General features: G+C 54.4%; 5 protein-coding genes across 12 annotated transcripts; 1 reads left to right on the plus strand and 4 right to left on the minus strand.

Moving 5' to 3' along the window:
* Positions 1-36: 36 nt before the first annotated feature.
* Positions 37-4,679, minus strand: LOC111152218 (1-acylglycerol-3-phosphate O-acyltransferase 1). The gene is made up of 7 exons (XM_022510618.1): positions 3,612-4,679; positions 3,094-3,302; positions 2,738-2,871; positions 2,267-2,442; positions 2,009-2,104; positions 1,813-1,885; positions 37-1,282 (listed from the first exon to the last, which is right to left on the minus strand). Exons 1-7 carry the CDS (start codon positions 3,729-3,731, stop codon positions 1,098-1,100), a joined length of 993 nt encoding a protein of 330 aa, XP_022366326.1. The 5' UTR covers positions 3,732-4,679; the 3' UTR covers positions 37-1,097.
* Positions 4,680-9,765: 5,086 nt separating this feature from the next.
* LOC111152181 (ring finger protein 5) lies at positions 9,766-12,154 on the plus strand. The gene is made up of 6 exons (XM_022510553.1): positions 9,766-10,009; positions 10,929-10,947; positions 11,043-11,155; positions 11,250-11,304; positions 11,381-11,498; positions 11,578-12,154. The coding sequence occupies exons 1-6, from the start codon at positions 9,870-9,872 to the stop codon at positions 11,673-11,675; spliced, it is 543 nt and encodes a 180-aa protein (XP_022366261.1). The 5' UTR covers positions 9,766-9,869; the 3' UTR covers positions 11,676-12,154.
* A 218-nt stretch (positions 12,155-12,372) lies between these two features.
* LOC111152179 (advanced glycosylation end-product specific receptor) lies at positions 12,373-15,771 on the minus strand. 6 transcript variants are annotated; one of them, XM_022510550.1, is made up of 12 exons: positions 15,205-15,771; positions 14,914-15,020; positions 14,592-14,742; positions 14,348-14,412; positions 14,116-14,203; positions 13,836-14,018; positions 13,621-13,748; positions 13,297-13,435; positions 13,209-13,222; positions 12,986-13,001; positions 12,753-12,879; positions 12,402-12,631 (listed from the first exon to the last, which is right to left on the minus strand). In XM_022510550.1, exons 1-12 carry the CDS (start codon positions 15,254-15,256, stop codon positions 12,535-12,537), a joined length of 1,167 nt encoding a protein of 388 aa, XP_022366258.1. In that variant the 5' UTR covers positions 15,257-15,771; the 3' UTR covers positions 12,402-12,534. The 6 variants fall into 6 exon arrangements, with proteins under 6 accessions (XP_022366255.1, XP_022366258.1, XP_022366257.1 ...); XM_022510549.1 differs by having other exon boundaries at positions 14,592-14,784; XM_022510548.1 differs by having other exon boundaries at positions 14,116-14,219; positions 14,319-14,412; positions 14,592-14,784.
* A 971-nt stretch (positions 15,772-16,742) lies between these two features.
* LOC111152182 (PBX homeobox 2) lies at positions 16,743-20,916 on the minus strand. Its single transcript, XM_022510554.1, has 9 exons — positions 20,613-20,916; positions 19,604-19,677; positions 19,120-19,367; positions 18,842-19,032; positions 18,554-18,689; positions 18,260-18,413; positions 17,803-17,891; positions 17,610-17,696; positions 16,743-17,493 (listed from the first exon to the last, which is right to left on the minus strand). Exons 1-9 carry the CDS (start codon positions 20,831-20,833, stop codon positions 17,401-17,403), a joined length of 1,293 nt encoding a protein of 430 aa, XP_022366262.1. The 5' UTR covers positions 20,834-20,916; the 3' UTR covers positions 16,743-17,400.
* Positions 20,917-21,679: 763 nt separating this feature from the next.
* On the minus strand, positions 21,680-23,788 carry LOC111152282 (G protein signaling modulator 3). 3 transcript variants are annotated; one of them, XM_022510754.1, is made up of 5 exons: positions 23,629-23,788; positions 23,377-23,434; positions 23,059-23,167; positions 22,640-22,839; positions 21,681-22,435 (listed from the first exon to the last, which is right to left on the minus strand). In XM_022510754.1, exons 2-5 carry the CDS (start codon positions 23,416-23,418, stop codon positions 22,298-22,300), a joined length of 489 nt encoding a protein of 162 aa, XP_022366462.1. In that variant the 5' UTR covers positions 23,419-23,434; positions 23,629-23,788; the 3' UTR covers positions 21,681-22,297. The 3 variants fall into 3 exon arrangements, with proteins under 3 accessions (XP_022366461.1, XP_022366462.1, XP_022366460.1); XM_022510753.1 differs by having other exon boundaries at positions 21,680-22,435; positions 23,059-23,161; positions 23,377-23,788; XM_022510752.1 differs by having other exon boundaries at positions 23,377-23,787.
* Positions 23,789-24,906: the final 1,118 nt, after the last annotated feature.

Genomic DNA, 24,906 nt, shown 5'->3' on the forward strand with positions numbered 1-24,906 from the left:
TAATGCCTTCACAAATGCAGCCAGAAAGTGCCCAGATCTCTCTCTCTCTCTCAGTCTTTATTCTTGGTTTCTTGCTGTTATCCAGATAATAAAAACCAACCACGCAAAATTGGGTCCTGCCCTCTCCTTTTGCTCCCAGCCCACCTCTCCAGTTTGTGGGCACAGGTCTGGGGTGGGAGGCAGGAGTGGTTAATGCCACGGGAGAAAATGAAAACTGGCTCAGAGAGGGGAAGCCTCAAAAGAAAAAGAGAAATAAATTAAAAGCCCTCCCAGCCCCTCTAGCCGGGGTTCAGTTCCTTTCCCCAACTCCCCAGGGAGCAGAAGTGAATGCAGCACCTGATGTCTGCCTCTTCCCTTGTGTGTGGTTAGAATGGTACAGCAGGGCTGCAGGGGACTGGATTGGGGCCAGGACCACTGAAGAACCGTACCACAGGGACAGGGGGAAGCAGAAATGTGGAGACCAAACTGGCATCTAGGAGTAGGCTCACCCCTGGGCACCTGGGTATGGGCAGGATGAGGCCTCTATGTGAGAAAAGTCCAGCCTCCACTGACAGGAGGCTCCATGGGAGGGAGTGTGAGGGTGCTAAAGAGTGTTCCCAGGATAAGCCAGGAATGTTCCAGGCATTGCTTCCAGCCACAGTGTGAGGAGTCCACACAAATGGAGAAGTCCACTGAATCTGTGGACTTGTGGGAGGGTATTGTTCCACGGAATGGATGAGTCCACTGGCCAATGTGGGGTGGAGAGGGAGAGAAGATCACAAAGGAAAAATGTCCACTGGGGAAAGGATGGTGTGTTCCCACCCTCGTGTAGGTGAGCCACTGGAGATGAGGGGGAGGCAACCGTCCCACAGACAAAATGGCACAGGAGGTGGGTGGGGGGTCAGAGTGGAGAATGCACCAAGGCAAGAGAGTCTATGGGAGGGGGTAGCTGGGAAGGGGCAAGGAGTGGTGCTGTATCCACATTCACTTCAGAAGTTGAAGATTCCAAAGAGGGGAACAGTGGGGAGAGGAGAAACAAGGAAGAGGGCTTGGCCCTGCTTCAGGGCACACTGGGCTGGTAGGTGTGGGAGGAAGGTGGGGGTAGATGGGAGGGGAGTTCAGAGCTGGGCCTCGCCCACCCCTCCAGACTTCTTCAGATAGTCACCACCGCCCCGGCCATCAGTGGAGATTTCCCGGAAAACGGTGAGCATGGAGTGTCGGACTCTGTCAGCCAGAGCTGGGACGTCATCTGGTGTCAGCCCTTCTGTGGGCACTGGGGGCAGCACCCGTACCTGACATCGCCCTGGGAGGGGGTGAGCACCATCATGGCCTGTCTACCTAGGCCTTTGCCCACAGGTGGGGCACAGTTTCTGAGCTCTTCTGCTACTCCCTCCCCAACTTTTCAGTTCAGTTCTCCCTACGCTGGACAATTGCCCCTTCTGCCTGCCAGCTACTTCGTGCTCTGAGACCCTCCTGCACAAAGCCTTTTCCACCCCCCAGGGTCCAGACACCTCAACAGCACCCTTTCAGCCCCCATTGTCTCAGTTTAGCCTTTACTGCCAAGTGTTATTACAGCCTTGCACACATAGGCCTATTTCTCCCACTGGACAGTAACAGCCCCTCTTGGAGGGACCAAGCGTTACCCACATAGCAGGGTATGGTGGGTGCTTAATAAATATTTATTGGTTGATGTGTGGTCACACTGGATGATCCTTTGGACATCTCAGTTCTGACACCAACCCATCTTCCTCCCTGGTGGGGACACCCTTCTAGCCTCTCTCATCCATGGCCTTTCTGGCCACCCCCAGCCCCACGTCTACTCAGGGCCCTCACCCGAAGTGAAGCGGCGCTCCTTCTTGCAATAGAAGTCTTGATAGGAGGACATGACTATGGGGACAATGGGAACCTGGGGAAAGGGAAAAGCAGACAGCCCACAGTTCCTTTCAAGGCCCCATGACAAGCCTCTGCCAAGAAAGAAAGGAATGGTGGAAGCTGGGGGCTCCATAGCAGAAGGGGAAGTAGTAATTACCTGGGCTTGTACTGCAAGGTGGAAGGCGCCACGTTTGAAGGGCAGCATGGAGCCATTGTGGTTTCTTGTGCCCTCAGGAAAAACCCAGACCCGCACCTGGGGAAGATAGAGGGTCAAGAAGACATACACAGAGGGGTCAGAATATGGTTGTGACGCTGTAATGGGACCTCTGAGGCCCCCTGGCCCTGCGCCTCAGCTTATTTACAACTGCTCTGCTCCACAATGCCCCCAGCCCTCCTTTTCCACAGGGGGACTCACATCCTGGGTGAGCAGGGTCTGGGCGACTTCAGACATGACACTGATGGCATCCCCCGTGCGCTTCCGGTCAATGAAGATGACTCCTGCCAGCCAGCATGCCAGCCCAGCAGAGCCAGCCCACAGCAGCTCACGCTTGGCAATGGGCACACAGCGGCCTGGCAGTACCTCCATCATCCCTAGAGCAAAAGGTGAAGGGTGAAGGCCAAAGGAGGCAACGTGTCGTGGAAAGCAGGTCTCAGCTACTAAGGACTGGAGATAAAGGGAAAAGGAGACTGAGGGGAGGGGCCGGGAAGACCTGAGTGGAGGAAGAGGTGATTAAACATATATTAGCTTGTTTGTGTGGGGGAAGGGGAGAAGGGAGCCAGGGGGCAAAGTTCAGATGCAGGGGAGGTGGAGGACCCCTAGAGGAGGAGATCCTGGGGAAGGAGGAAGGGCATGGCTGGGGGAGGTGTGCCCTGAGAAGGATCTCACCAAGCAGGTCGAGTGAGCTCTGGTGGTTGGAGACCACGACGTAGGGCTGTGAGGGAGGGAAGTGGTGAGCCCCACGCACCTCCACTCGGATCCCATACAGGTATTTGATGTGGAGCAGCATCAGGCGCAAGATCCTGTGGAGTCATGGCAAGGGGTTCTAGCAGGAACCACTGATATTTGTCTGCATGCCTCAGTTCCCCCATCCCACCCACTGTCTTTCAGGGCATCTTTGCAGTCTTCTCCCCTTCCCTGTCCCTGGGCGCTCTCTGCTTTCTCTACACACCCAACATCCTCCCCATCCACTGCTCACTTCTGACTCTTAGGTTCTCTCATCACCCAAAATCCCCGGCCCTCACTTCATGTTCTCAACGTTGCGTCCTCGCACAGCACACACAGGGATGGCGAGCACAGCCAGGAAGAGGATCCAGCCATTGTAGAAGGCCATCTTGAAGAAGTATTTGGCACTGGGGCTGCAGAACCACAGGGCGGGCAGCAGGAAGAGCAGCAGCAGGAGCAGCAGCAGCAGCACAGTCCATACCCCTGGCCACAGCTCCATTCTGGCCACCTGCAGGGGACAGGGCAAGGGACAGTGGGCCTGGTCCTGGAGGAGAGTGGGGTGTGTAGGGCACAGAAGGCAGGGTTTGGGGAGCTATGAGGACAAAGGCCAGAGACATAGGATGGGGTCAGGGCTCCAATCAAAACCTGCCCAGGGAAGCCGCTCTACGATGGGGGTGGGGAGGACAGGAGCTCAAGACTGCTCTCCCACCCCTCTCCTGGAAGCCTCCAGAAATATTCACAAGGACAAGAGACATGAGACACGGACATCCACACTCAGATATATGATAAGAGGACATTAATAACAGCAATAACTAACACCTGTAGTTGGTAAGGTCTTCGGACTAACGGATAGGGTAGCCACCAGCCACATATGGCTGCTGAGTGCTTGAAATGGCCTCGTTTGAACTGAGATGTGCTGGAAGTGTAAAATATACATTAGATTTCAAAGACTTTGAATAAAAATCAGAATGTAAAATATCCCATAATAATCTTTTGTAGTGATTACACTTTGAAATTTTAACCTTTCAGAATACTGGGTTCAATAGAACATACTATTAAAATTAAATTCACCTTGTTACTTTTTCCCTTTCTTCATGTATCTACCAGAAAATTAAAAATGACATGTGGCTTGCATTGTATTTCTCTGTGGGATTAGCGCTGAACTACAGACTACGTTAAACCCTTAAATATGAACCACACAATTTACATTTTATAGGAGAGGTTAAATAACTTACCTGAGATGATACGGCTCCTAAGAAGCACTTCCTAGTTTACACCCAAGCAGCTTGTATTCCCAACACAGTTAAGCTGCTGCTCGTATGTACACAAAGAGGTGTACACACAGCAGATACGGTTAAGGGACAAAACACCCACAGACATTCTCAAGAGCGCACTGGCAAGCATAAAGGCTCTGTCACTAATGCAAACACAAAGACTGACCCCCTCACACCAGAAGGCTAACTTGAAGTCACGCCCAGTAACAGATGAAGGAATGTAGTAAATGCATAACTAGAAAATCCCCTCTCCACTAAGGCAGCCACCCCCATCCCCCCTTCCCATTCCCAGATAAACCCATGGACATACCAGGAGTAGCTACCATCTATCAATCCTCCCTCCACAGTCAGGCAAACAAATCCTTCTGCCCCCTTCCCCCCTCTTCCTGGGACACTGCAGGCAACCTGGTCAGGCAAATATAATATTTAAGGCCTGGCCAAGTGGGGGGAAAAAAAGGAGGGCAGAGGGTAAAAGACACATCATATCACCTTCTCTGGGAGAGGACAGAGTTCAGGAGGAAGAGGTGTAGGCAGGCACACAGAACCTGCCTTCTAGGCTCTTCCTCCTTCCTCCACTCTGCCCCACTGTTGGGGGCAGGGTCAGAAATCACAAATGGTGTTACCTGTCACTCCCAGCAAGACTACAGGCACTCCCTTCCAATGACAAGAAGGTCTATGTTCAAAGGTAAGTCCATTGCCAATCAGTGAAGGCTAATAGGCCCTAGAAAAACAGGAAAATCTGCCAACTCTACAGCTGTAGGCTCTGAGCTGTTCTATCCCACTGCCCCTGTTAAGTCTGGACCAGCATTTCTCCCGTGGATTATTTGCAACGGGATCCTAACTCTGCTTTTCCAATTCGTCATCCACATGGCAATCAGGGATCCTTCTGTGACACAAATCTGAGCATTTCCCTGTCTTGTTTACAGGCCCTTTAGGCAAGTTGACTTCTCTTTCCATCTTCGGCCACACCCCCACAAAAGCCTTTTTCACTCCAACTCCAGTTCCTCAGACATACCACAATCCTTCATGCTTCTGTGCTGTGAACAGGCTGTTCCCTTGGCTGGAATGCCCTTCCGCCTCTTCACTTGCCTCACACAGCTCAGCATCACACTTTGGAAGCCTTCTTGAACCCCACCTGGCCTAAGTTTTCATTACACTTTTATCTTGATCACTGGATCTCAAAGTGTAGAAGACATGGATTTTTGGACCTCATCCCAGATCTCCCGAATCAGAAATTCTGGGCCTTGGGCCCAACAATCTGTATTTTAACAAGCCCTCCAAGTGAGTCTGGTGTGCACACAAGTCTGAGAGCCACTGATTTTGACACCACTGTGTATGTGACTGCTCACTGGCATTTCTGTTCCTTTCCCAGTCTGTAAGCAGCTTGAGGGTAGGCACTCCCAACACCCTGGACAGAAGGAGGCAGAGAGGTGGCTCAATAAACATCTGTGGAACAGATTATAATGCTGAGTGCACACCCACACAGCCATAATTAATGACAGAGATGATCAGGAATCAGATAGCTACACTCTCGAGAACTATTAACTGTGAAAAGATAAGTCACCAAGAAACAATGAACCTAAGAAGCCTAACCGTAACCTACTCTGAAATATGCACATACAATATACCATCACATTGAAGGGAAAGTACCAACAATTAAGATGGAGCATCCCACCTCATACAGAAGAGAAACACAGCATGAGGATTAACATGCCACAGGGGAGAGATGCTGCTGTCTTCAAAAAGATGCCAACTGTGCAAAAAGAGTGGGGAACAGATAATGTGCACAGCAGGGCTGACCCCGTGGGATGCACTGAGCTCCATGAAGACAGGCTGTCCATAGCCACTGGAGAGAGAATGTATGTGAAGAAACACAGGCCAGGAAGGTCAGCAAGGTAAGGCATCTGGGGATGGTTTTCTGGGGACATGTAGGCTTGTTGCCTTTTTCTCTAATACATGACATTAAGTGACCCTCTCCGGAGCAGAAATGTCCAAGGATTAATAAGCACCACGGACTGCCAAATGGGTTAATGTGCATATATATGACTCACAAAAATATACTGCCAATAAAATTATGAAATTTATGTAGTATGTATAACCAAAAGCACAGATGCTGTGGACATGTCACATCAGCGTAAATATGATAAATAAGCAAAGAATCACGCATAGATGTCGTGTGTACTCTGACTAGGAAAACACATGCAGCAAACAGGTCAACCCGATCACAACAGGAGTGTACACTAGTCAACTAAACCACAGGATCCCACACATGAGGACTATCGCATACGACAGCATCATGGACATAATATACGAGATATGAACCAAAACAAGGCTTGATCTTTACATGCAAAAGTAAACATGCAAAAGCATAAAATGTGCAAGAAACATGAAACCACATAATGGATGCAATATACAAAACTCACACACCTGAACAATGTCAAGACTGGACATGAGACATGGACATAAGAGAATGGGCAATTCTGATGGAAAATATAACATTGTTTCTCCACAAACCATGGATAGCACAGGAAGAAGCTAGCCGCACATAAGCCATTAAACATGTCAAAGGCACAGACTCAATGTAGAAAACATGGCCCCCCACAAAGCATCTGTGTGTAAGGATCTAGCCCAGTGTGGATGGCCACTGAGAAAGTCCTGTGCCTAGATGGAAACAGAGGTGTCTGAGGGCATTCCTAGGAAGCAAATTCTGCTGGGGGAAGGAGAGCAATAAACCTCCTTCTCCCGGCCACAGCCCCCTAAGAGTCACGTGGGGCCAAAGGGCAGGAAAAGGAATTGGGGAAGGTGTCAGGAATTCCCTCTTCAGGACTCTCTATCCACACCCCCATTCCAGATTCACAGGGTCACCGGGTCTCCTCCCTCTCAGGGCCCCTCTCCTTTCCCCAGCAACCCTCTCCCCAGTCCGCCTCCCAGACCCAATCTCTCCCCCATCCCCTCCTCCAAGTCCCTCTCAGCACCCTCCTCCCGCTTCCTCCCATCCCTTTCCCGCCCCCACCTCAGTGGGGTGGGGGGCCCGGGGGGCTGGCCCCCTCCCCAGCCAGGCTGCGGCAGCGGTGGTGGCGGGTGGCTGTGTCTCTGCCTCGGTCGGGGTGTCGGTGCCAAGGGGGCCACAGGATTTGGGGGTGTCCTAGCCCCGGCCGATGGAGGGGAGGTGAGAGTGGGAGGCTGGGCCCATTGCGGTAGGAATGGTGGGGGGGTTGTCCCCCCAGCTCCCTCCCTCCCTCCCTTCCTGCTGTCTCTCTGAGGGCTGGGGCTGCTGTTGCCGCTATCCCCCCCACCCCTCCCCAACGCCTGCTGGTTTCCGGGGCTGGCCAGGAAGTAGGGGGCGGTGACGGGCGGCCCGTTCTGCCAATCGCCTCCCAGGGACTCAGGCATCTCCTCCCCGCATTGACCAGTCTCCTCCTGGTAGCTCCGCCCCGCGAGAGCTCGGTTGGGCTCGGCCTCCGTTTCTGGCCTTCTCTCTGGCTCCAGCCGCATTTTTTTTTTTTCCCCTCCAACTCCCTTTCAGCACATATGGCTTGTGTGTCCCTTGGTGCTGTATTCCTTCTTTGGCCCATTCCTTCTTCATCAGCTCTCCTCTTCCTGGAAATTTCACTTGGTTTCTTTCATTCTCCTTAACTCCCTTATCCGCTGTTTATTCCCTCCAACTCCAACTGTTCTCCAAAAACCTCTTTCTTGTCCCCCCATTCAACTCCAGGTATTTTCAAGCACCTACTATATGCCAGTCACTGAGTTCTCCACCCGTCGTCTTCTCTCCACGTCTCCATCTCCCTGGCCCTCCTCTGGCTGGTCTCTTTGACTTTTGCTCTCCTGCCCCCGTCCCCATCTCCCCTCAGTCCAGCTCCCTCCTTCAACCCTCTCTCGGGTCTTTAAAGAGAAGGGATACTCTCAGGCCCTCTCCCTGCCCCTGTCCTCCCACGCTCTTTATTTAGCCTCAGTACTTTTGCTTTTCTAGTTCCTCCCTATCGGTCTCCTTAGTCACTGAAGCTGAGACAGCCCTTCTCCCCAACATAGAATCTAGGCGCATCTTTTCCAATAGAAACTGGGCATTAGGTTGCTTAAAAAAAAAAAAAAAAAATAATGAGAAAGAACGCTAGATTACTCTGGGAGGAGCATGCCTCCTTAATTGTGTAGTCCTGTATCTCTTCCCTCTTCAGCCCCTGATCTCCTCTTCCCCGTACTTCCATTATCCCTTTACCAGGATCATTCATTCCATCACTCCTCTCCTTGGTTTCCACCTCTTTCTCAGTAACTCTTCTCCTAAACCCATACAGGCATCCTGTACCTTCATCTCCCGCCCCTCCTCTAGGCAATTCCCAGCCTCTCACCTTGCCTCACTTGAGTCACGTGGGACCTTGTATCTGGGTGTGGAACTGCCCTCAGCCTCTGTCCCCTCTGCCAGACACAGCTTCGCCCTGCTTGAGTGTACACACCCTGAGGTAGAGGATGTAAAAAACACTGGTAGTGGGAGGACTGTTATCTAGTTCCGCTCCTTGGGCCACAGTGAGGGTTACTGACTGTAGAAAAGGCCCAAACTCGTACAAAAAGCCCAAGCTCTGGCTTGCCCAAGTTCCGGGGGTCCAACCCAGGAGGAAGACCCCAGTTCTGCGGGACACATTACAGGACGGAAGGGGCGGGCCTAACCCCACTCGGCCGCGGGTCGCCCAAAAAGGGGCGGTCCTCGCCCCTTCGGCCCCTACTCGCAAAGGGATGGAGCTAGACCTTTATCTGCTTTTAAGATTTAAAAAGGAGTCGAGATCAACTCTGTCATACTGTGTCACGTTAGAAAGGTGTGGGCCTTTAGTTCTGTTCTGCAAATCACCTAAGGAGGAGCGGGCTGAGTCCTCCAGCCGAGGGAGATGGGTTAACACCAGCGCCCCAGATCGATGCTCGCACCATCCAAACGAGCTGATCCCAGTTCTGCTCCCTTCTTCACTAAAAGGGAGGGGCGAACCCAAGTTCTGCTCTCTACGTCACCGAAGGAGTCCGGAGCCATTTTAAACCCTGCGACCCGAGCATTTGGTCACCGGCCGAGCTTTTCGCCGTCTTTCCCGATCTCGGCCAATCAGGGGTGAAAGAAACTGACCAATCAGCCTAGAGAGACCACAGCCGGAGGACCCGGATGAGGCCGAGCCAAGGCCTTTGAACCCCAAACCCCGCCAATCGTAGAGCAGTCACCATGGCGACAAGACAGAGGAAAGGGGGGTGGGACCAGAGAAGGCTTAACCCTCACGGGATTGGCCCACCCCTTCCCGCCGGCTGCTACGCACGCGCATTTTACCTAACCACCATTTTCCGTCGAGTTCCAGCCAATCAAGTGCTCTGGAGCCCTACACTCCAAAGTCCAATAGGAATCCAGACATTCTCTGAAAGGGGACGTGAAGGAAAGGAAGGCAACTTAGAGTAGGCGAGGCCTGTGTAGTCCCGAACCAATTGCTTTTGGTCTTTGGTTATGACTGGCAGCTAATCAGACGAATAAAGCTCCCCCTGGTCGGGCGACGGCTCGTATCGAATTGTTACCAATCCCATCGCGTTGAACACTGACTGAGACTGTATTAGCCAATGACCATTGTGCAAGGGCAGGACTGCGCAAACCGCGCCCCTACGCTTTGGACCAATCCTTTCTTTTGAACTGTGTGATTGTCAGTGACTCAAGCCAATAGTGCTTAAGAAAGCCTTGGAGCCCGCCCAACGACCGTGGGCTGGAGGCGGTTTCTCGTTGTTGCGGCGTGTGTGTGTGTTTGGGGGATTAAGGGGTACGTGAAGGCGAAACAGAACTGGCCATGGCAGCAGCAGAGGATGAGGACGGGGGCCCCGAAGGGCCAAACCGCGAGCGGGGCGGGGCGGGCGCGACCTTCGAATGTAATATATGTTTGGAGACTGCTCGGGAAGCTGTGGTCAGTGTGTGTGGCCACCTGTACTGGTGAGGATCCGGGAGGGGGAGAAAAGTGGGGCTCACCTCCTTACTCGGGGGAGGGGGCTGTGGGCGGGGTGGCATACAATTATACAGATAATCGGAGGGCACATTCACATCGGTGAGGCCCGAGGAGGGCACTTAGGTCTCTTTGGGTCTGTGTGGGCCAGAGGGTCATATCTGTACAGAGGAGACTCGTGGGACGGAGAGTCATAGGAACTAGGAGCTGAGGGGTATGTGTGGTGTGTTAAGAGGAGTTGGGGCGGGGTGGGCGTCACAGCACATCTGTAACAGGTAAGACCCGAGAATGTGAGAGGTCTTAGCTGTACAGGTGTTAACATATTAGACTCAAAGGTTAGGGGTGACATGCCTTATTAGTTGAGTAGGGGACACCTAGGGAATGTGGGATCACATTCAGGAGAGATGTTGATAGGGAGTGGTATGACAAACCCGAGAACAAGGGCACTGAAGGGGCAATTCTGAGAAGTTAAAGGATGGTGGAAATAGGGACTTTATTGAGAGGAAGAGAGGAAAAAATGGTTTGGGAGTGATAGGGACAAGGATGGGGCTGGGGGCTGAAAGAGGAGATCTGGAAAGCCTTGTTTGAAGAGACCTGAAAACTTAAGTCAAAAGGCAGAGAAGGGAGGAGGAGATGGGTGTGTGAGTGCATGTGTGTGTGTGTGTGTGTGTGTGTGTGTGTGTTGGGGGAGAGGAGAGGGTTGAGCATGTTGAGGATGGATATTACTTTACATGTTGTAAGATCAGAGAAGCAGGAAGGCCAAACTGGCTGGCATGGTAGAAATTTAAAAAATAGGAAAAGAAACAGGGAATACCTGGGAAGAGGGGGTGAGATCACTCTTGTGAGGTTGGGTCCGTGTCTGTCTTTTCTGTAGCTAGTTTGACCTTCTTTTTTTCCCCCCCCATCCAGTTGGCCCTGTCTTCATCAGGTGCGTACTCAGAGGAGATGAAGAGGGAAATGGGGAGGTCTGAGGAGTTGAAAGACCCTGCTGTGAACTGGAAACCACTTCATTTTCTCCCTCAGTGGCTGGAGACGCGGCCAGAGCGGCAAGAGTGCCCAGTGTGTAAAGCTGGGATCAGCAGAGAAAAGGTTGTTCCTCTTTATGGGCGAGGGAGCCAGAAGCCCCAGGACCCCAGGTGAGAGAGGGGGGGGTGAGGGTTTCTGCCCTGGGAGTGGGGTGTGGAAGGGAAGAGATGGTTTCTCATTGCTAGCCCTTCTCCTGTCCTTCAGATTGAAAACTCCACCCCGCCCCCAGGGCCAGCGACCAGCCCCGGAGAGCAGAGGGGTGAGTCTTGTCTAATTGTGTTCCTTCCCTGCCAAAGACCTGCCCAGTTCTCCTCTGACTTTGTCCACCTCCCTAGGGATTCCAGTCATTTGGAGATACCGGGGGCTTTCACTTCTCATTTGGTGTTGGTGCTTTTCCTTTTGGCTTTTTCACCACCGTCTTCAACACTCATGAGCCATTCCATCAGGGTACAGGTAAGAGCCTTCCCTCAGCTCAGGCCCCTTCCCAACCTAGGAGTGGATGCTTCTTCCACAGCTTTCCTCTCTCCTACAGGTGTGGATCTGGGACAGGGTCACCCGGCCTCCAGCTGGCAGGACTCCCTCTTCCTGTTTCTCGCCATCTTCTTCTTTTTCTGGCTGCTCAGTATTTGAGCTTTGTCTCCTTCCTGCCCACCTCCAGCCAGAGGAGAATCAGTATTGGGGGTCCTTGCTGACCCTTCCTTACTCCTGGCCCCGCCTCCCCAACTCCTCCGTTTCTATTGGCTAAGGCCACGGCCGCTTTCTAGGAGGCTGTGGGTAGGAGGAGTGACATCTGTGCAGAGTATGGGAGAACCTTCTGCTCTGAACTCACTGAGTAGCATCATAACTCCCACCTCTGGGACAGGAGGACAGACAGAAGAGGATGTCTGTTTCTTCTCTCTCCTGATCCTTTGCTTTCCCCCACTTTTACTGATTTGATGTTGAAAGATGAACAAGGCTCCCTCTGACTCTCCCCTACCTTCCCCCTGTTGATTTAACTTAATTTTTCTCTCCCCATTGTCTAATATGGGTTCTGCCTCTAAGTGCTTTCTTCCCCTCACTACCTCCTTTATTATAAATTCAATAAACAAGGTGAGATGTATTGATGGGAACTCTGCCCACTTTTGTCCTTTCCTCCTTCCTTCCAGGACAGGAGCATCTTATCCCCAACTGAGTAAATATCTGTGTGGTATGGGGAGGTGTGAGGGTGAGCCCCTCTTCTTCAAGGCTCTCAAGGATTCAGGGGGTGAGGGTGTCTCACACACTCACTGTCTCTCTCACACACTCACTGTCTCTCTCACACACACACAGACATGTACACAAGAGCAAATAGGCGAGGTGTTTACTTATCACTATGGGAGGCTCTGGTTGTGGAAGCAAGTTTGGTGAGGTGGGGTACAGGTTTTATAGGGGGAAACTGCTCTGAGGCCAGGACAGAACAGCGGCGGGGGGAAGAAAAGGGGGCTGACAGATGGGGTCTAGCTGTCACCCCTCAGGGCCCGGCTGCACCGCTCTCAGCTGGCTCTGGCTCCTCTGACTGATTCAGCTCTGCACGCTCCTCCTCCTCCTCCTGGTTTTCTGGGGCCTTCCTGTGGAGGGGGATTGGGGAGAATTCTGCACATGGTTTCTAGTGCTTTGTCATTCCTGCCCCCACACCCCTTCTTGCTGCCTGGTGGTCCCAAGTCTGAGCTGTTTGGCTTTCTCACTCACCTTTCCTCTCTTCGGCGTCGCTGTCTTCGCCACATGATGGCCCCAATGAGCAGGGCAGCGATCCCCAGGCCTCCCAGGATCCCCAGGGCCAGGGCTACAGTTCCCAGTCCCTGCCCTTCCACAGAGCCTGTAGAGAGATGGGGAGAAGTGAGGGCCCCCACCACTCACCATTCCTTTCTTGTTGACTACCCATCCCCCAGTCCTGTTGGGGCCATCTGCTTCCAACCCCTCACCTGCGATGGGCTCCTCCTCTGCTTCTGAAAGGCAAAGTCAGAGCAGGTTAGAAGGGAAGGTCTAAATTTGAGAGAAGGCTATTAGTGGGAGCCCTGATCGAGTCTTCCCCTTTCTTGAGAGGAGAGAGGGAACAGCTGGGCTGCTCTCTCAGGAGAGTTTGGGTGGGGCAGAGGAGGCCTGGATGTGGGTGAACCAAGGAGGAGTGGTGTGGTTCTTGGGGACAGTGCCAGGTTGGGCTAGGGAACTGGTATCTGCACTGTCTCTTAACCCAGCCCCAGGATCCCTGGGGTTTGGAGAGAGGTTTTCTCACCGATGACGACACGGACAGCCGGGCTTTCCTGGGGCCCATGGCCGGGATAGGTGGCCACACAGCTGTAGCTTCCCTCGTCGTCAAACTCCACATCATTGAGGAGCAGCACAGGGCTGGGGGCAAGGTGCAAGGGTATGCCCTGGGGGTGGAAGGGGGACAGGAGACTTACAACATCTCCACACATCCCATACTTCTGTCTTGGTCTTTACATCCTCAAGTACTCGGTTGTCTTTCCCGGCTCCTCGCCGCCTCTCCATGAGCCTCCTATTCTCATTGCCAGTGGTGTGTCTCTTTACTTTCCAGCCCCCTCCCCAAGTCACTCACATCCTTGATCCAGTGGATCTGAAGGGAGGACTGGGCAGGGGTTTCACAGGTCAGGGTCACAGTACCACCACGAACTAGTTTTCCACCTTCTGGCTGTACCATCACTCGGACCTCTGGAGGCACAGGCTCTGGGGCAGAGGGCATGAAGTTGAAAGTTATATCTGTGTGGTCCTAGTGGCCGTGGGCTTTCCTCTTCCCTGAGGGCCTCTACTCACCCCAGACTCTGAGCTGGATGGAGGCTGTGTGTAGGGCTCGACGCCGGGGAAGTCCAGGGCTGAAGCTACAGGAGAAGGTGAGGTGGGGAGCTCCTCCCCAGGCTGGGGTCACCATCAGCGCCGACTGGAGTGTGAAAAGCCCTGTCTGAGGGTGTCTCGTGGTCTCTTCCAGCACAGACACTCCTGTGCAGGGAGGGGAGGGTAAGGCAAGATATCCCAGGGTGGGTGTGGGAGAGGGATCAGAAAGAAAGCAGCTGGGAGGGGAGACTTTGGGACTTACCTTTGCCATCAGGTATGAGGAGTTTCCCTTCTGAATGCCAATTAAGAGTCCCTGCAGGATAGCCCCCCTCGGACACACATGTCCCCACCTGGGGAAAGAGTGACCTTCATTATCTTTGAAAATAAGAGACTACACACACACACACACACACACACACGCGCGCGCGCGCGCAGAGCTTACACTCCCCTTCCTCTTCTCAGGACTGCTTTCTACTTCCCCCCGCTTCTACTACCTTATTGGGGACACCAGGCATGAGTTCAGAGGCAGGAGAGACAATTTCTGGCTTCCCAGGAATCTCTGAAGGAGGGAAAATTTCAGTCAGAGGCTGCAGCTTTGAAGACTCGCACGTGGGTGTAGGATCTAGGGCAGCTGAAGTCACAGGTTCTCCCACACCAGGGCCAAGGAATCAAGGGCTGGGGTTGAAGGCTTTTCCTTAGATGAGAGGTGGGCCAGGGAGAAGGCCCTGGAACTCTTACGGTAGACTTGGACTTGGTAGGCGGACCTCATCTCCTTTCCATTCCTGCTTGTTGCCTGACACCGGAAAGTCCCCTCATCCTGGATCCCTACTGCTGGCAGGAGGAGGGAACCATTGGGGAGCACTTGAGCCACGCTATCCCAGGAGCCTCCCTCGGGAGACAGGACCTTCCAAGCTTCTGTGCGACCTGTGTTCTGGGGACAGAGGAGAGGGGCCTGAACAGTGCGAGTCCTTTGGGAAAGGACTCATGAGACAGGGAGGTGGGGAAGGGAATCATTCCTGGTCTCTGGAAGGAGGGAAGCTGTGGCAGGAGCCCTGCTTACCAGTTTCCATTCTAGCTGTTGGGGTGGTTTTTTGGGGGCTCCCCTACAGTTCAGCACCAGTGGCTTCCCAATCCGGGCCGTGATGTTTCGGTCGCCTACTACTGCCCCTGGGAGACAGTACAATGGTGGAGGGGTAGGAAGGAAGGGAGAGGCTAACAAAACTAGGGGAGGTCAAGATGGGTGAGGGAGCTTGAAAAGCAATGCCAGTTTCCAGGAAAGTTCTGGGCAGATTTGGGGAGGGGAACGAAATGCTTTCTATGGGGGATTGGTGTGAGGGGGGGAATGGCTCACCCCACAGACTGAGGACCAGCACCCAGGCTCCTGCTGCTGCCCCTGCTGCCATCCTGCTTCCTTCCCAGGCTCCTGGCTCTGTCTGCTCCTCACTGCTGTGGCCACCGCCCTAGGTGGGGCTTGCACCCTCTCCCCTACCCCTATCTTCCCGTCCTGTCCCGCCACAGGGAATGCTAGGAATTCATGCTGCTTGGACAAGAGTCCTTCAGGTAGGAGGAGAAACAATGATCACCCCACCCTTAGGCACTGCCGGTCTCCAGGCACAGCCATATCCACGTGGGGAGGGGGGCGGGAATGTACCTCCTAGAATTTCTCATTACTCAGGACCCCAACTCCGTCTACTGAGGGCTTGCCTGGTGGACGGACTGGAGCCCATATGGCTTAGGTAAGGTTGCTGGACGACAGGGTTCAGGCCTGGCTGTTGCCTTTGGGGAGGGTTGAAGGTGAACCGTGGGACCTGGGTGGCGAGGGGAAGGCTGGGAGGAGTCGGGGGAAACACCTGTGTGGGGCTTTATGAGACAGATTTTATTCTGGGGTTTCTCATGTTTTTGAAAATAATGTTCAACTAAGCCCAGGGAAAAAAGAAATTTCTTTATTTAAAACTGCATGTTTTTTTTTTTTTTTTCCTTTTCTGTGAAACTACAAGTTTACAAGTGAGGAGAGAACTGCCCCCGACCCGTGCCTCCTGCCCACCACCCATCACACATCCAATCTGCTCCCCTCCAGTCCTGCCTGGATCTTTGACAGGAGAGGTTCCCCACTAGGACAGTCTTGTAAAATCCTGAGGATGTTTGAGGGGCTCAGATGGTAGAGTTCTGGCCAAGAATAGGTCATGGGTGATTTTACTTTCCCCCATACTTGGCTTTTTGTAATCTCCCTCTTCTCTCTCCCCACCTTCTTGATTTTTGAACTGAGAAAAAAAATGCCTCATTTCTGGGGAAGTTGAGGGAGATACACACACAGGTACCCCAACCCACATTCACCATATTTGGCAATAACCCCTTCCCCATTCTTCCCCCTCCAATCTGCAAAGAGTAGTTTAAAAAGACTTAAAGACGTGTCACTCACAGGGGAAGGTGGCTCTTCCTCAAAATTACTGAGTCCAGCCCTGCCCAGGGGTGCTGTGTGTTTGTATGTGGGGGGAGGGGGGGATAGGTCAGCAGAACAAGCCCCTGACTACCTCCACACCAAATGCAGCAGAGAGCTGCCTGCATAAGCAAAGAACACTTAAGTGATCGTACAAGCAAAAATACCTAAGTGATTTTAGGGGGGCAGGCTTGGGGCCCTGCTAAGCATACTTTCTGATGGATAGGACTGGAGCCAGGTGGGCCTGTTTACAAGTTCTATTTGTTCCCCTTTCTCTTATGACCCCTTCGGCTATCACCCCTAACGTGGGAAAGTAAGAAATTAAAAAAAAAAAAATCAATATATTTATAAAAACATCTACTTCCCCAAACTAAAAATTAAGAACCAATAACAAAACAAAAAATTCAGATAGTACAGATGGATCCCAGGGTTTTCTTTCTTTCCTTTAAGAGAAAAAAAAAAAAAAAAAAAATCAACCCCAAAGCCCAGTCAACAATTCCCTAAAGTAGCAGAAACTCCCTCCGAGGTAGATATCTGAGTCAGACACTTTCGTCCACCGAGCGATTCTATTGGTTTAAGATGAGCTGCGTATGAGGTAATAAAGCCATCTGGAGGGGCAGGGGGTGGGGAGGCACAGAGTTCATGGCCCATGTCCTCTGTCCGGGAGTGTCCCCAGTTTTGGCATCTCCGGTCAGGCAGGGCTGGCTTCTCCACAGATCCCAGAGCAGGTTAAGTGGGGTAGAGGAGGGAAGAGTGGGGGAGCCCAGAGAAAGATACAGAAATGGAATATAGTATGGCAGGTAGAGCAAAGGGAAAGCGATCTGAACAACAGAATTCTGGGTGTGTGGTTTATGTGTGAGAGAAAGGGAGAGAAGAAAGACTGAAAGGAAAAAAGGGGTTGAGACCCCACTTTCCCCTTAGGGGACCCCATTCTCCCTGCCATATAGTCAGCACCCCCAGCACTGGAGAGTCTGGTCAGGGAAGGGATGACCCCATTTGCCCTTCTCTGTCTTGTGCTTCTCCTGTGTCTGTGGTTTGTCCTCTGGATGCCTGCGTCCTCTTCAAGAGTCGCCTTGTGAGCCCCCACCCCTGTGGCCCTGAGGGGCAAGATCAGTTGGAAGTGTCAGAGTGAACGCTCCCTGGTCCCTCTGTCGGAGATGTCACTGAGGATGGGGTTACAGCTTCCTGCCAGCCACCATTTGCCTAGAAAAAGAGAGAGGTTGGGGCAGGGAAATCCAGTGTGGGAGACAACACGGCCAGAGGAAAGCCATCCTGTCCAGGTGAGAGGTGGACAAAGGGAGCGTCAGGTGTTCACTCACCCTCATTTCCCGAGGGCTGTACATCTGGCCTCCCCCAAGGTTATCCCCGTAGCCCCCTGGCCCCATTGAGTGTCGGAGTGATTCCACCTGCAGGCAGCAAAGAAGGGCAGGACACAGTGAGGAGTCTCATACCCTGGAGAGCAGGAAACCGAGTTTGGGCAAGCCCTGGTCGAGGGGAGATGGGCCACCTGACCTGGGAAGCAGAATAGGAATCTCCGTTGAGCCCGGGCATCCCCAGAAACATGTCTCCGGATCCTGAGAGATTGAAAGAGCCGCCAGAGCCTTGGGGGAGCAGAGAGAGAATTAGGGAAGAGTCTAACAGAGCCTGAGACTCGCCATAGTCCTGTGTTTCCAAAAAGCCCTCTGAACTAGTTCCGGGGGTGTGCTGCTGTACACAACTTATCCCTAAGACATTGCAACACTCAGGAGCAGGCTGTGTCTGAGCCTCCCCCTCCCTCCCTGGCCACTTGCTGGAAGACAGAAGTTACTTCGCTGGACTGGCCTTTGTCCCCTGACATCTCCACCCCATCTCAGCTAGTTCCCTCTCATCCCAAAAGGCCCCCTCTCTGCTGGGATCCTGTCTAGATAGGAAGTGGGAACAAAGGCCGGAAGTGTGCAAGAGAACCAGCCAGGATGGCAGCGGGGTCCACCTGCAGAGGAAGGGGGTGTCGGGGAGCTGGTGCGGCTGTGGCCCCCCTGGGTGACTGACACAGCAGTCTTGACGGCATAGATGTTGGCCTCCTCTTGGAACTTTCCAATATTTTTCTTATAGCGGATCCGCTTGTTGCCAAACCAGTTGGAGACCTGTGAGGCATGGAGCAGAGAGGAGGGTCAGGTGCAGACCTTCCCCCCCAACCCCCACCCCCCGTAACCGCCTCAGTCAGTCGATCAGAGAGCTTTTAATCTGACCACTACACCCCGGCCCCGAGTCCCACCTCCCATACCTGAGAGACAGTGATCCCACACTTCTTGGCAAGCTCCTCCTTAGCCTCCTCACTAGGATACGGGTTACTCAGGTGGGAGTAGAAGTACTCATTGAGGACCTCAGTGGCCTGTTTGCTGAAGTTGCGGCGTTTGCGTCTACAGAAGAGGGAGAATGGTGGTGAGGCGGCTGCTGTCCCAGCAGGGCGTCTGTCTTGCACCACTCTAGAGGGCGCCACTGCCATGGAGCACCGTGTTGTGTGTGAGCCGGTGGCCCTGAGGCTGGGAGAAGTGGGGGGAAGGAGCCCCACCTGGCATCCAAGAAGCGGGAACGCAGGATCATGACAGCCTCACAGGTGCTCTGCTTGAGCTGCATCTGGATGGCGCTGAACTTTCGGTGGATGATGCTCACCATGCGCTCCATCTCCTTGGGAGCCACAGGCCGCGTGCGGCTCTGTTCCCTCAGCAGGTTCATGACGTGCGTCGTGAACTCGTTACATGCCTGCAGTGGGCGCCCGGGGCTGTGAGGAGGGGCCCTCTGGTCTTGGGCTGCCCTGTCCTCTCACCCACGCCGGCCTGGTCGCCTCACCTGCTCGTACTTCTCCAGCTCCGAGTGGTAGATGTGGCGGATTTGGGCAAGTTTGCTGCGATAGTCGGAGTGTTCGATGGAGTTGTCAGGGGACACGCCGCCACCCGAGGCTGCGGCGGCTGCAGCTGCTGCAGCAGAGCCCCCCCCTTTCTCAGGCCCAGCCACACCCTCTGCCAGAAGCATGTTGTCCAGGCGCATCAGCTGTGGGTCCACCGGCTCCTCCTCTTGGGAGCTTCGAATGCTGAGGCCTAGCATGCAGGCGAGTGAACTTAGGGACCCAGGGAACCCAGAGCCGGCTCGTAGCCCTCCTGGTGTCTCCTGCAGACCCATGTTTCTAGGCTTTGGTTCCCTCCCCATTTTCCCTTAGCAACTTCCCTAACCCCTACTGTCCTCAGTGCCCCGAGATGTCAAACTCTTGGCCTGAGCCCTCTAAAGAACAGAGTTCAGTCCCCAGAGGTGAGGAATCAGAGGGGGACCCACATACCGGTTTTCTCCTTGATTTCGCACAGGACACTAAAGAGAGCAGGCTTCATGCGGTGGCAGTTAAGGGCGTGTTTCCTTGGGAGGAAAGGGAAAGAATAGTTGAGAAGCTACAAGAACAGAGGTGGGTCGGGATGGGGGTACCACGAGGGTGAGGGGGAGCCTAGGAACAAGAAGGGAGGTAGAAGGTGGGGGTGGGGACATGACGGAGTTGGGGGGGGAGACAGCTCCTGGAATGTGGAGATGTGGGGAAGTTGCTTGGCTTTAGGAAGATGCGGGGGGAAGGTGCAGGCAGCAAGATAAAGGCACCGTGGGCACACACGGGGCTGTGGGAAATGGGCCTAAAAGGGGACACAGGGAAATTTGGGGGTGACTGCCAACTTGAGAGTGACTAGGTAGATTTCAGAGGAAACGAGATGGAGACTGTGAGAAGAGTCAGAGTTTGAGGTGCCAGAGACGGGGCTGGGGATTTCAATACAGATGTGTGGGGGGGGGGGGGGTCCGGGGACTGACCAAGGCAGGAGGCTTTGATGCTCCTAGTGTCTGGCTGAGCAAGGGCTAAGGGCTGGGTGAGGACCCCTGGGAGGGTGGGCAAGTGGTGGAGAGGAGTGGTAGGAGCTCTGGGATGGACCCAGGTCTGGAGAAGATGGGGGTGGGCTGGGTGGAGAGTTAGGAAGACAGCATAGCAGTTTCTTAGTCTGAGAGCCAGAGCAGGGCTCTGGAGGTGGAAGGATGTTCCAGGGCGGTACAGGGGTCAGTGAGAGGTGGGGGGTGGGTGGGCAGTGAGACCACCCTGGGCTCCCCTCTTTGAAGGTTTCAGGGTCTGGTGGTGAAGGGAGGTTTGAGAGGGATGGCTTATCTCAGGACTAACAGGAGTAAGGAAAGAAGAGAGCTGTAGGATCCTGGAGAGGGTCCTGGAGTGGGGGGTGGGGGTGGGGATTCCCCAAAGATTCAGAGCTTGTGAATGGGGCTTCTGCTGGGTCTGTGTAGGGTCCCGGGGTGGGGGCACTCACTTGGCCTGGGCCTCATCCAGGCTCTGGTCGGTGATGGTCATTATCTGCTGCAGAATGTCCCCGATGTCTTGCTTCCCTCGGCCTCCCGGGACCCCCCCGTTACCCCCACCGGGGTCTCCGCCGCCGGGAGGCTCGCCAGGGCCCCCAGGCTCCCCACCCACCAATCCCAGGCCCCCCCGGCCCCCGCCTGGAGGGGGCGGCCCCAGCAGCCGCTCGTCCATAGTTGGGGGGGGGCCCTGAGGCCCCCTCCCTGCTCCGCCCTCCCCCCGCCTGGTTACTTCCCCCCCCAAACTCGGTGGGGCCGCTGCTCCCTCCGCCCCAACCCCCACCCGTTTCTCCCCTCCCGGCTCCCCCGGAGGTTCACCCCGGGCCTGAAGGGAGACCTGGGGTACCGGCTGGGCCCCCCACAGGAGACCCCGGCCCCCGGCGGCGGAGAAAATGGAGCCGGAGAGAGAGAAGAGGCCCAAGCGGGGGTGTGTGTGAGAGAGAGAGGGAGGAGGGAGGAGGGAGGAGAGGGGGGAGCGAGGGAGGGAGGCTGGGGGAGGGGAGCCGGGGAGGAAGAGGAGGGGAGAAGAGAGGAGGAACAGGGAGGAGCTGGGGGCGGAGAGAGACACACAGAAGCAGAGGAACTGGGACCGAGTGGAGGAGGGGAGAGGGAAGAGGGGACGAGGGGAGGAGACTGGACCCACGGGGAAAATATGCGTAGGCCACGGGGCTGCAAGTCGTCGGCCTGGAAAGCGGGGCTTGTTGGGCCTAGGGGACCGCCGCCTGGGTTCCGAATTAGGGATCTAGGTTTTGTGGTCTCTGGCCGCTAGAATGCCTGGGTTCACAGACAGCTTAGTTCATATTTCTTGTCCTAATGACTCCCCTCCCTGTTCTACTTAATTAAAACCAGGAGAGGGGGGCTGGGAGGGTATAATTAGGGAGGTCTCCAGCCGCTGCTTAATGAGCCAGTAATTAACCAGCCAGGGAGGGGGGCTGGCCTCTCGCCAGACTAGGGAGAGAGGCGGCCTCCGGCTTCACCTTCCTCTCCCCCGCCCCCCCACTACCCCTCCTTCCCCACAGCAGCCCGAAACACCAGTCTTCTTCAGTTGGGAGGAGAATTACATTTATTCATACAACCAAAACATCAGACTTAGAGCAGCAGTGGGGAGGCAGGGGGGCAGTGCTAAGTGTCCATTCACAGCCTGTAGGCCCCGCATCCTGGGGCTGGGGGTGCTGGTGGTGGGTGGGGGAATGGTCTCTTTACAGTGCCTTCTCTGTCTTCTTACTGAGAAGGAGGGTGGGACTGTCAGGCCCTAACCTTGGGAGATTTGCCTTTTCTTGGGAGATAGGGAGGCCTGAGCCCTCAGATTCTGCCCCCTGAGGATGTCTCCACAACTCAGGACTTAGAACCACTCCCTGTGATCAGAGGAGGGGGTGGGGTGTCCCTCAGTGGCTGGGATTCCTTCACTGCTTCAAGCTCCCACACACTAGGGGAGGGAGTTAAATGACCATCCTACTTTGACTATGCTCAGGGTTTGAGGACTTTCACCCCCTCCATTCCCAGAAAAGGTGGATGAGGGTGATGAATATTGAGATTTCTCCTGGGTCCTCCAGTCTCTGGTGCCCCTGCCACGCAGTAGTTGAGGGCTGGCCAGCTTTGAGCCCCAGAGTGCGGAGTGGCTGGTGGGGTCGCTCAAGTCTCAGCAGGTATGTGTTGGGGGCCGGGACCTTTGCTCCTCCATTCGACCCCCACCCTGAACTCTCAGCAGCAACTCCAGGAGCTCCTGTCCCCCTGGGGGTAGGGGAGGCTCTGACCGCTGGGCTTCCATCCGCTGGCACTGGAGGAGTGGAGGGAAGGGAGGGTGTTGGTGAGGTTTTAAGAGGAACAGGCCTTGAAAGGAGCCAAGGCTGGTGGAAGGGGTATAGGGGATACCTGTGATGGGCATGGGGGGGACTAGGCTAGGCAAGGGGGCAGATGCTGGGGAGAGGGAAGACCAAGAGACCAGGAACCTTGGATCTTGCCTTTTGGGTAGGTGTCTCACCTGGTGACTGAGGATAGTGCTGTAGAGCTGTTCTCTGTCCTCAAGAGGCCGGTGTGGGGCTGGGGCTCTGCTTGGGGGATTCTGGGGGATGTGGAAGGTGGCTCTCTGCTCCTCTAGGCGGCGGGACTGGGCCTCCGCCACCAAATCCAGAAGGAGCTCAGTCTGTAGGGAGAGCAGGGAGGCGGAGCGGGGCCCCAGGGCTGGGGAAAGGAGAGGTAGGGCTCAGAGACCCAGAGAAATTGGCAGACAGCAGGTTTGGTGGTGCAAGGTGTTTAGGCACTTGGGGTCAGAGCTGAGGGGCTGTAATGGGGAGTCAGGAGGAGGTGGGGAGAGGGCCCAGGATGGAGTGGGCCTTGGTAATGGGATTAGGAAGGATGTGGGCACCAAGGTCAGGGAGCTCCCGGAGCTGGTGAGGGTACCTGTGTGACGGGTCCCTGAAGGAGGAGGGGACGGAGGAGCAGATCGCCAAGGCCGAGTGCTGGTGTTCATAGGGGGCCAGTCATGCTCATCCTGATGGGGTCCCTGATGCTGAGAGACACCCGGTCCAATCAAGCCCGGGTGTGGTGGGCAGGAGGCTAGGCCAACAGCCCATTTCTTCTCTCTGTGTCTCTGTTCCTGCCTCAGTTTGCCCAAACCCTTCTAAGTCCCCTGAAACCCCTGTCACTACGTTGCTGTCCCAGGTCCTCTCACCTCCCTTTCTCCCAGTGTCAGCCTCCCCAACCCGGTGTGCAGCTCACCTGGTCATCTTCCTCTTCTTCCTGGGGTCTCTCGGCCTCCATCCCCTGAGCAGGGAAACTGAAGGGGGAAGGGTAGCTGGGATTTGGGAGGAGGGCTGGAACCCTAGGTTCCGGAGGGGAGTGGGGGCTGGAAGGGGTGGGGGTGAGCCAGGGGCTGGATGCCTGGGTACTGAGCAGGAAGCTGGGTTCCTGGTCAGCCCCCCCACGGGCCCCGCCCATCCCTGTCAACTTCCTCCAGTTCTGTTTTCCCACCCAAACTGCTTGCTCGACCTCTCTTGCCCCAGGGGAGCACAGAGACTGGGAAAAGCTCCTCCAGCTGCAGTAGTGGAGGGGGTTCATGATGGGGAAGGACTCTTGGCCTTTTCATCTTGGGTCTCAGTTGACCCCCCAACCCTAGGCTCTGTTCTCTCTACTCCCCTCCTCCCCTTCAGCTCTGTCAACACAGGAACTAGCTACACAGGAAGTGGTTTTACTCCTCAGAACCCCTCTCCCGCCCCCAGGTCCCTTTCCTAAGAGGACCCCGATATAGGCTTTGACCCTCCCCTGTGTCCCAACTTCCCAAAGACTTATGGGGACTGGGAGGGGCATGGTTCCAGTGGGAAGCAGAGGACTCAGGCCCAGGGATGTTGGGCCCTCAAACATATACATATACCTCTAGGAGTGACTTCAACACCACAGTACCTATTTGATGAATGTGTGTTGAATTAGTTATCCCTGCCCTCCAGGTGCTTACAGTCTATTCAGGGTATAAGATATGTACCAAATGTGAGATGAGGGTCAGGGGTAACTTTCCTCTACTCATGAATGAAGGATACAGAAATGGAAAAGGGAGACAACCACCTCCCTGGCGTGGTCTCAGTGCTGGTCAGGCTGGTTGGCACCAGGGTAGGAGCAGGGTAGAGATATTTTAGTACCTCTAAATGGCAATCTGCCATATTATGTTTACAGCTGAGTGGCTTAGAGCATGAAATGTGATGAGATCGGGTTCTACCACTTAATGCCTTGCGATCTTGGGCAAATAAAATCTCTGTGCCTCAGTTTCTCAAAGAGTAAAATGGAGTTTTAATAGCACCTGCCTTGTAGAATTGATGTGAGGATTAAATGTGATAAAAGTATTTCGCATATAGTGAATGCTCAATAAATGGTAGTCACTATTAGCTTTTTAAAAAAAATGTTTTGTTATTTGACAGAGATACAGCGAGTGAGGAAACACAAGCATGGGGAGTGGGAGAGGGAGAAGCAGGCTTCCCGCGGAGGAGGAAGCGGAATGGCGGGGGTGGGGTGGGGGGAGAGGGGTGTTGGGGCTCAATTGATCCCAGGACCCTAGGATCATGACCCAAGCTGAAGGCAGTTGCATAATGACTGAACCAGCCAGGCACCCTACTATTAGCTTTCAAAATGCCTCATGCTTCCATGTCTCAGGCCCATCACCATTAAAGAGGTGTAACCATGTTCCTGAAAGGTGGATAATGTTTGAGGTGCTCTCTCCAACTTGAGGCTTTAGGAATAGCTAAATGCCCTTGGAAGAGG

Source organism: Enhydra lutris, unplaced genomic scaffold (assembly GCF_002288905.1).
Source record: "Enhydra lutris kenyoni isolate GAN:26980312 unplaced genomic scaffold, ASM228890v2 scaffoldscaffold28, whole genome shotgun sequence".
Lineage (NCBI taxonomy): Eukaryota > Metazoa > Chordata > Mammalia > Carnivora > Mustelidae > Enhydra > Enhydra lutris.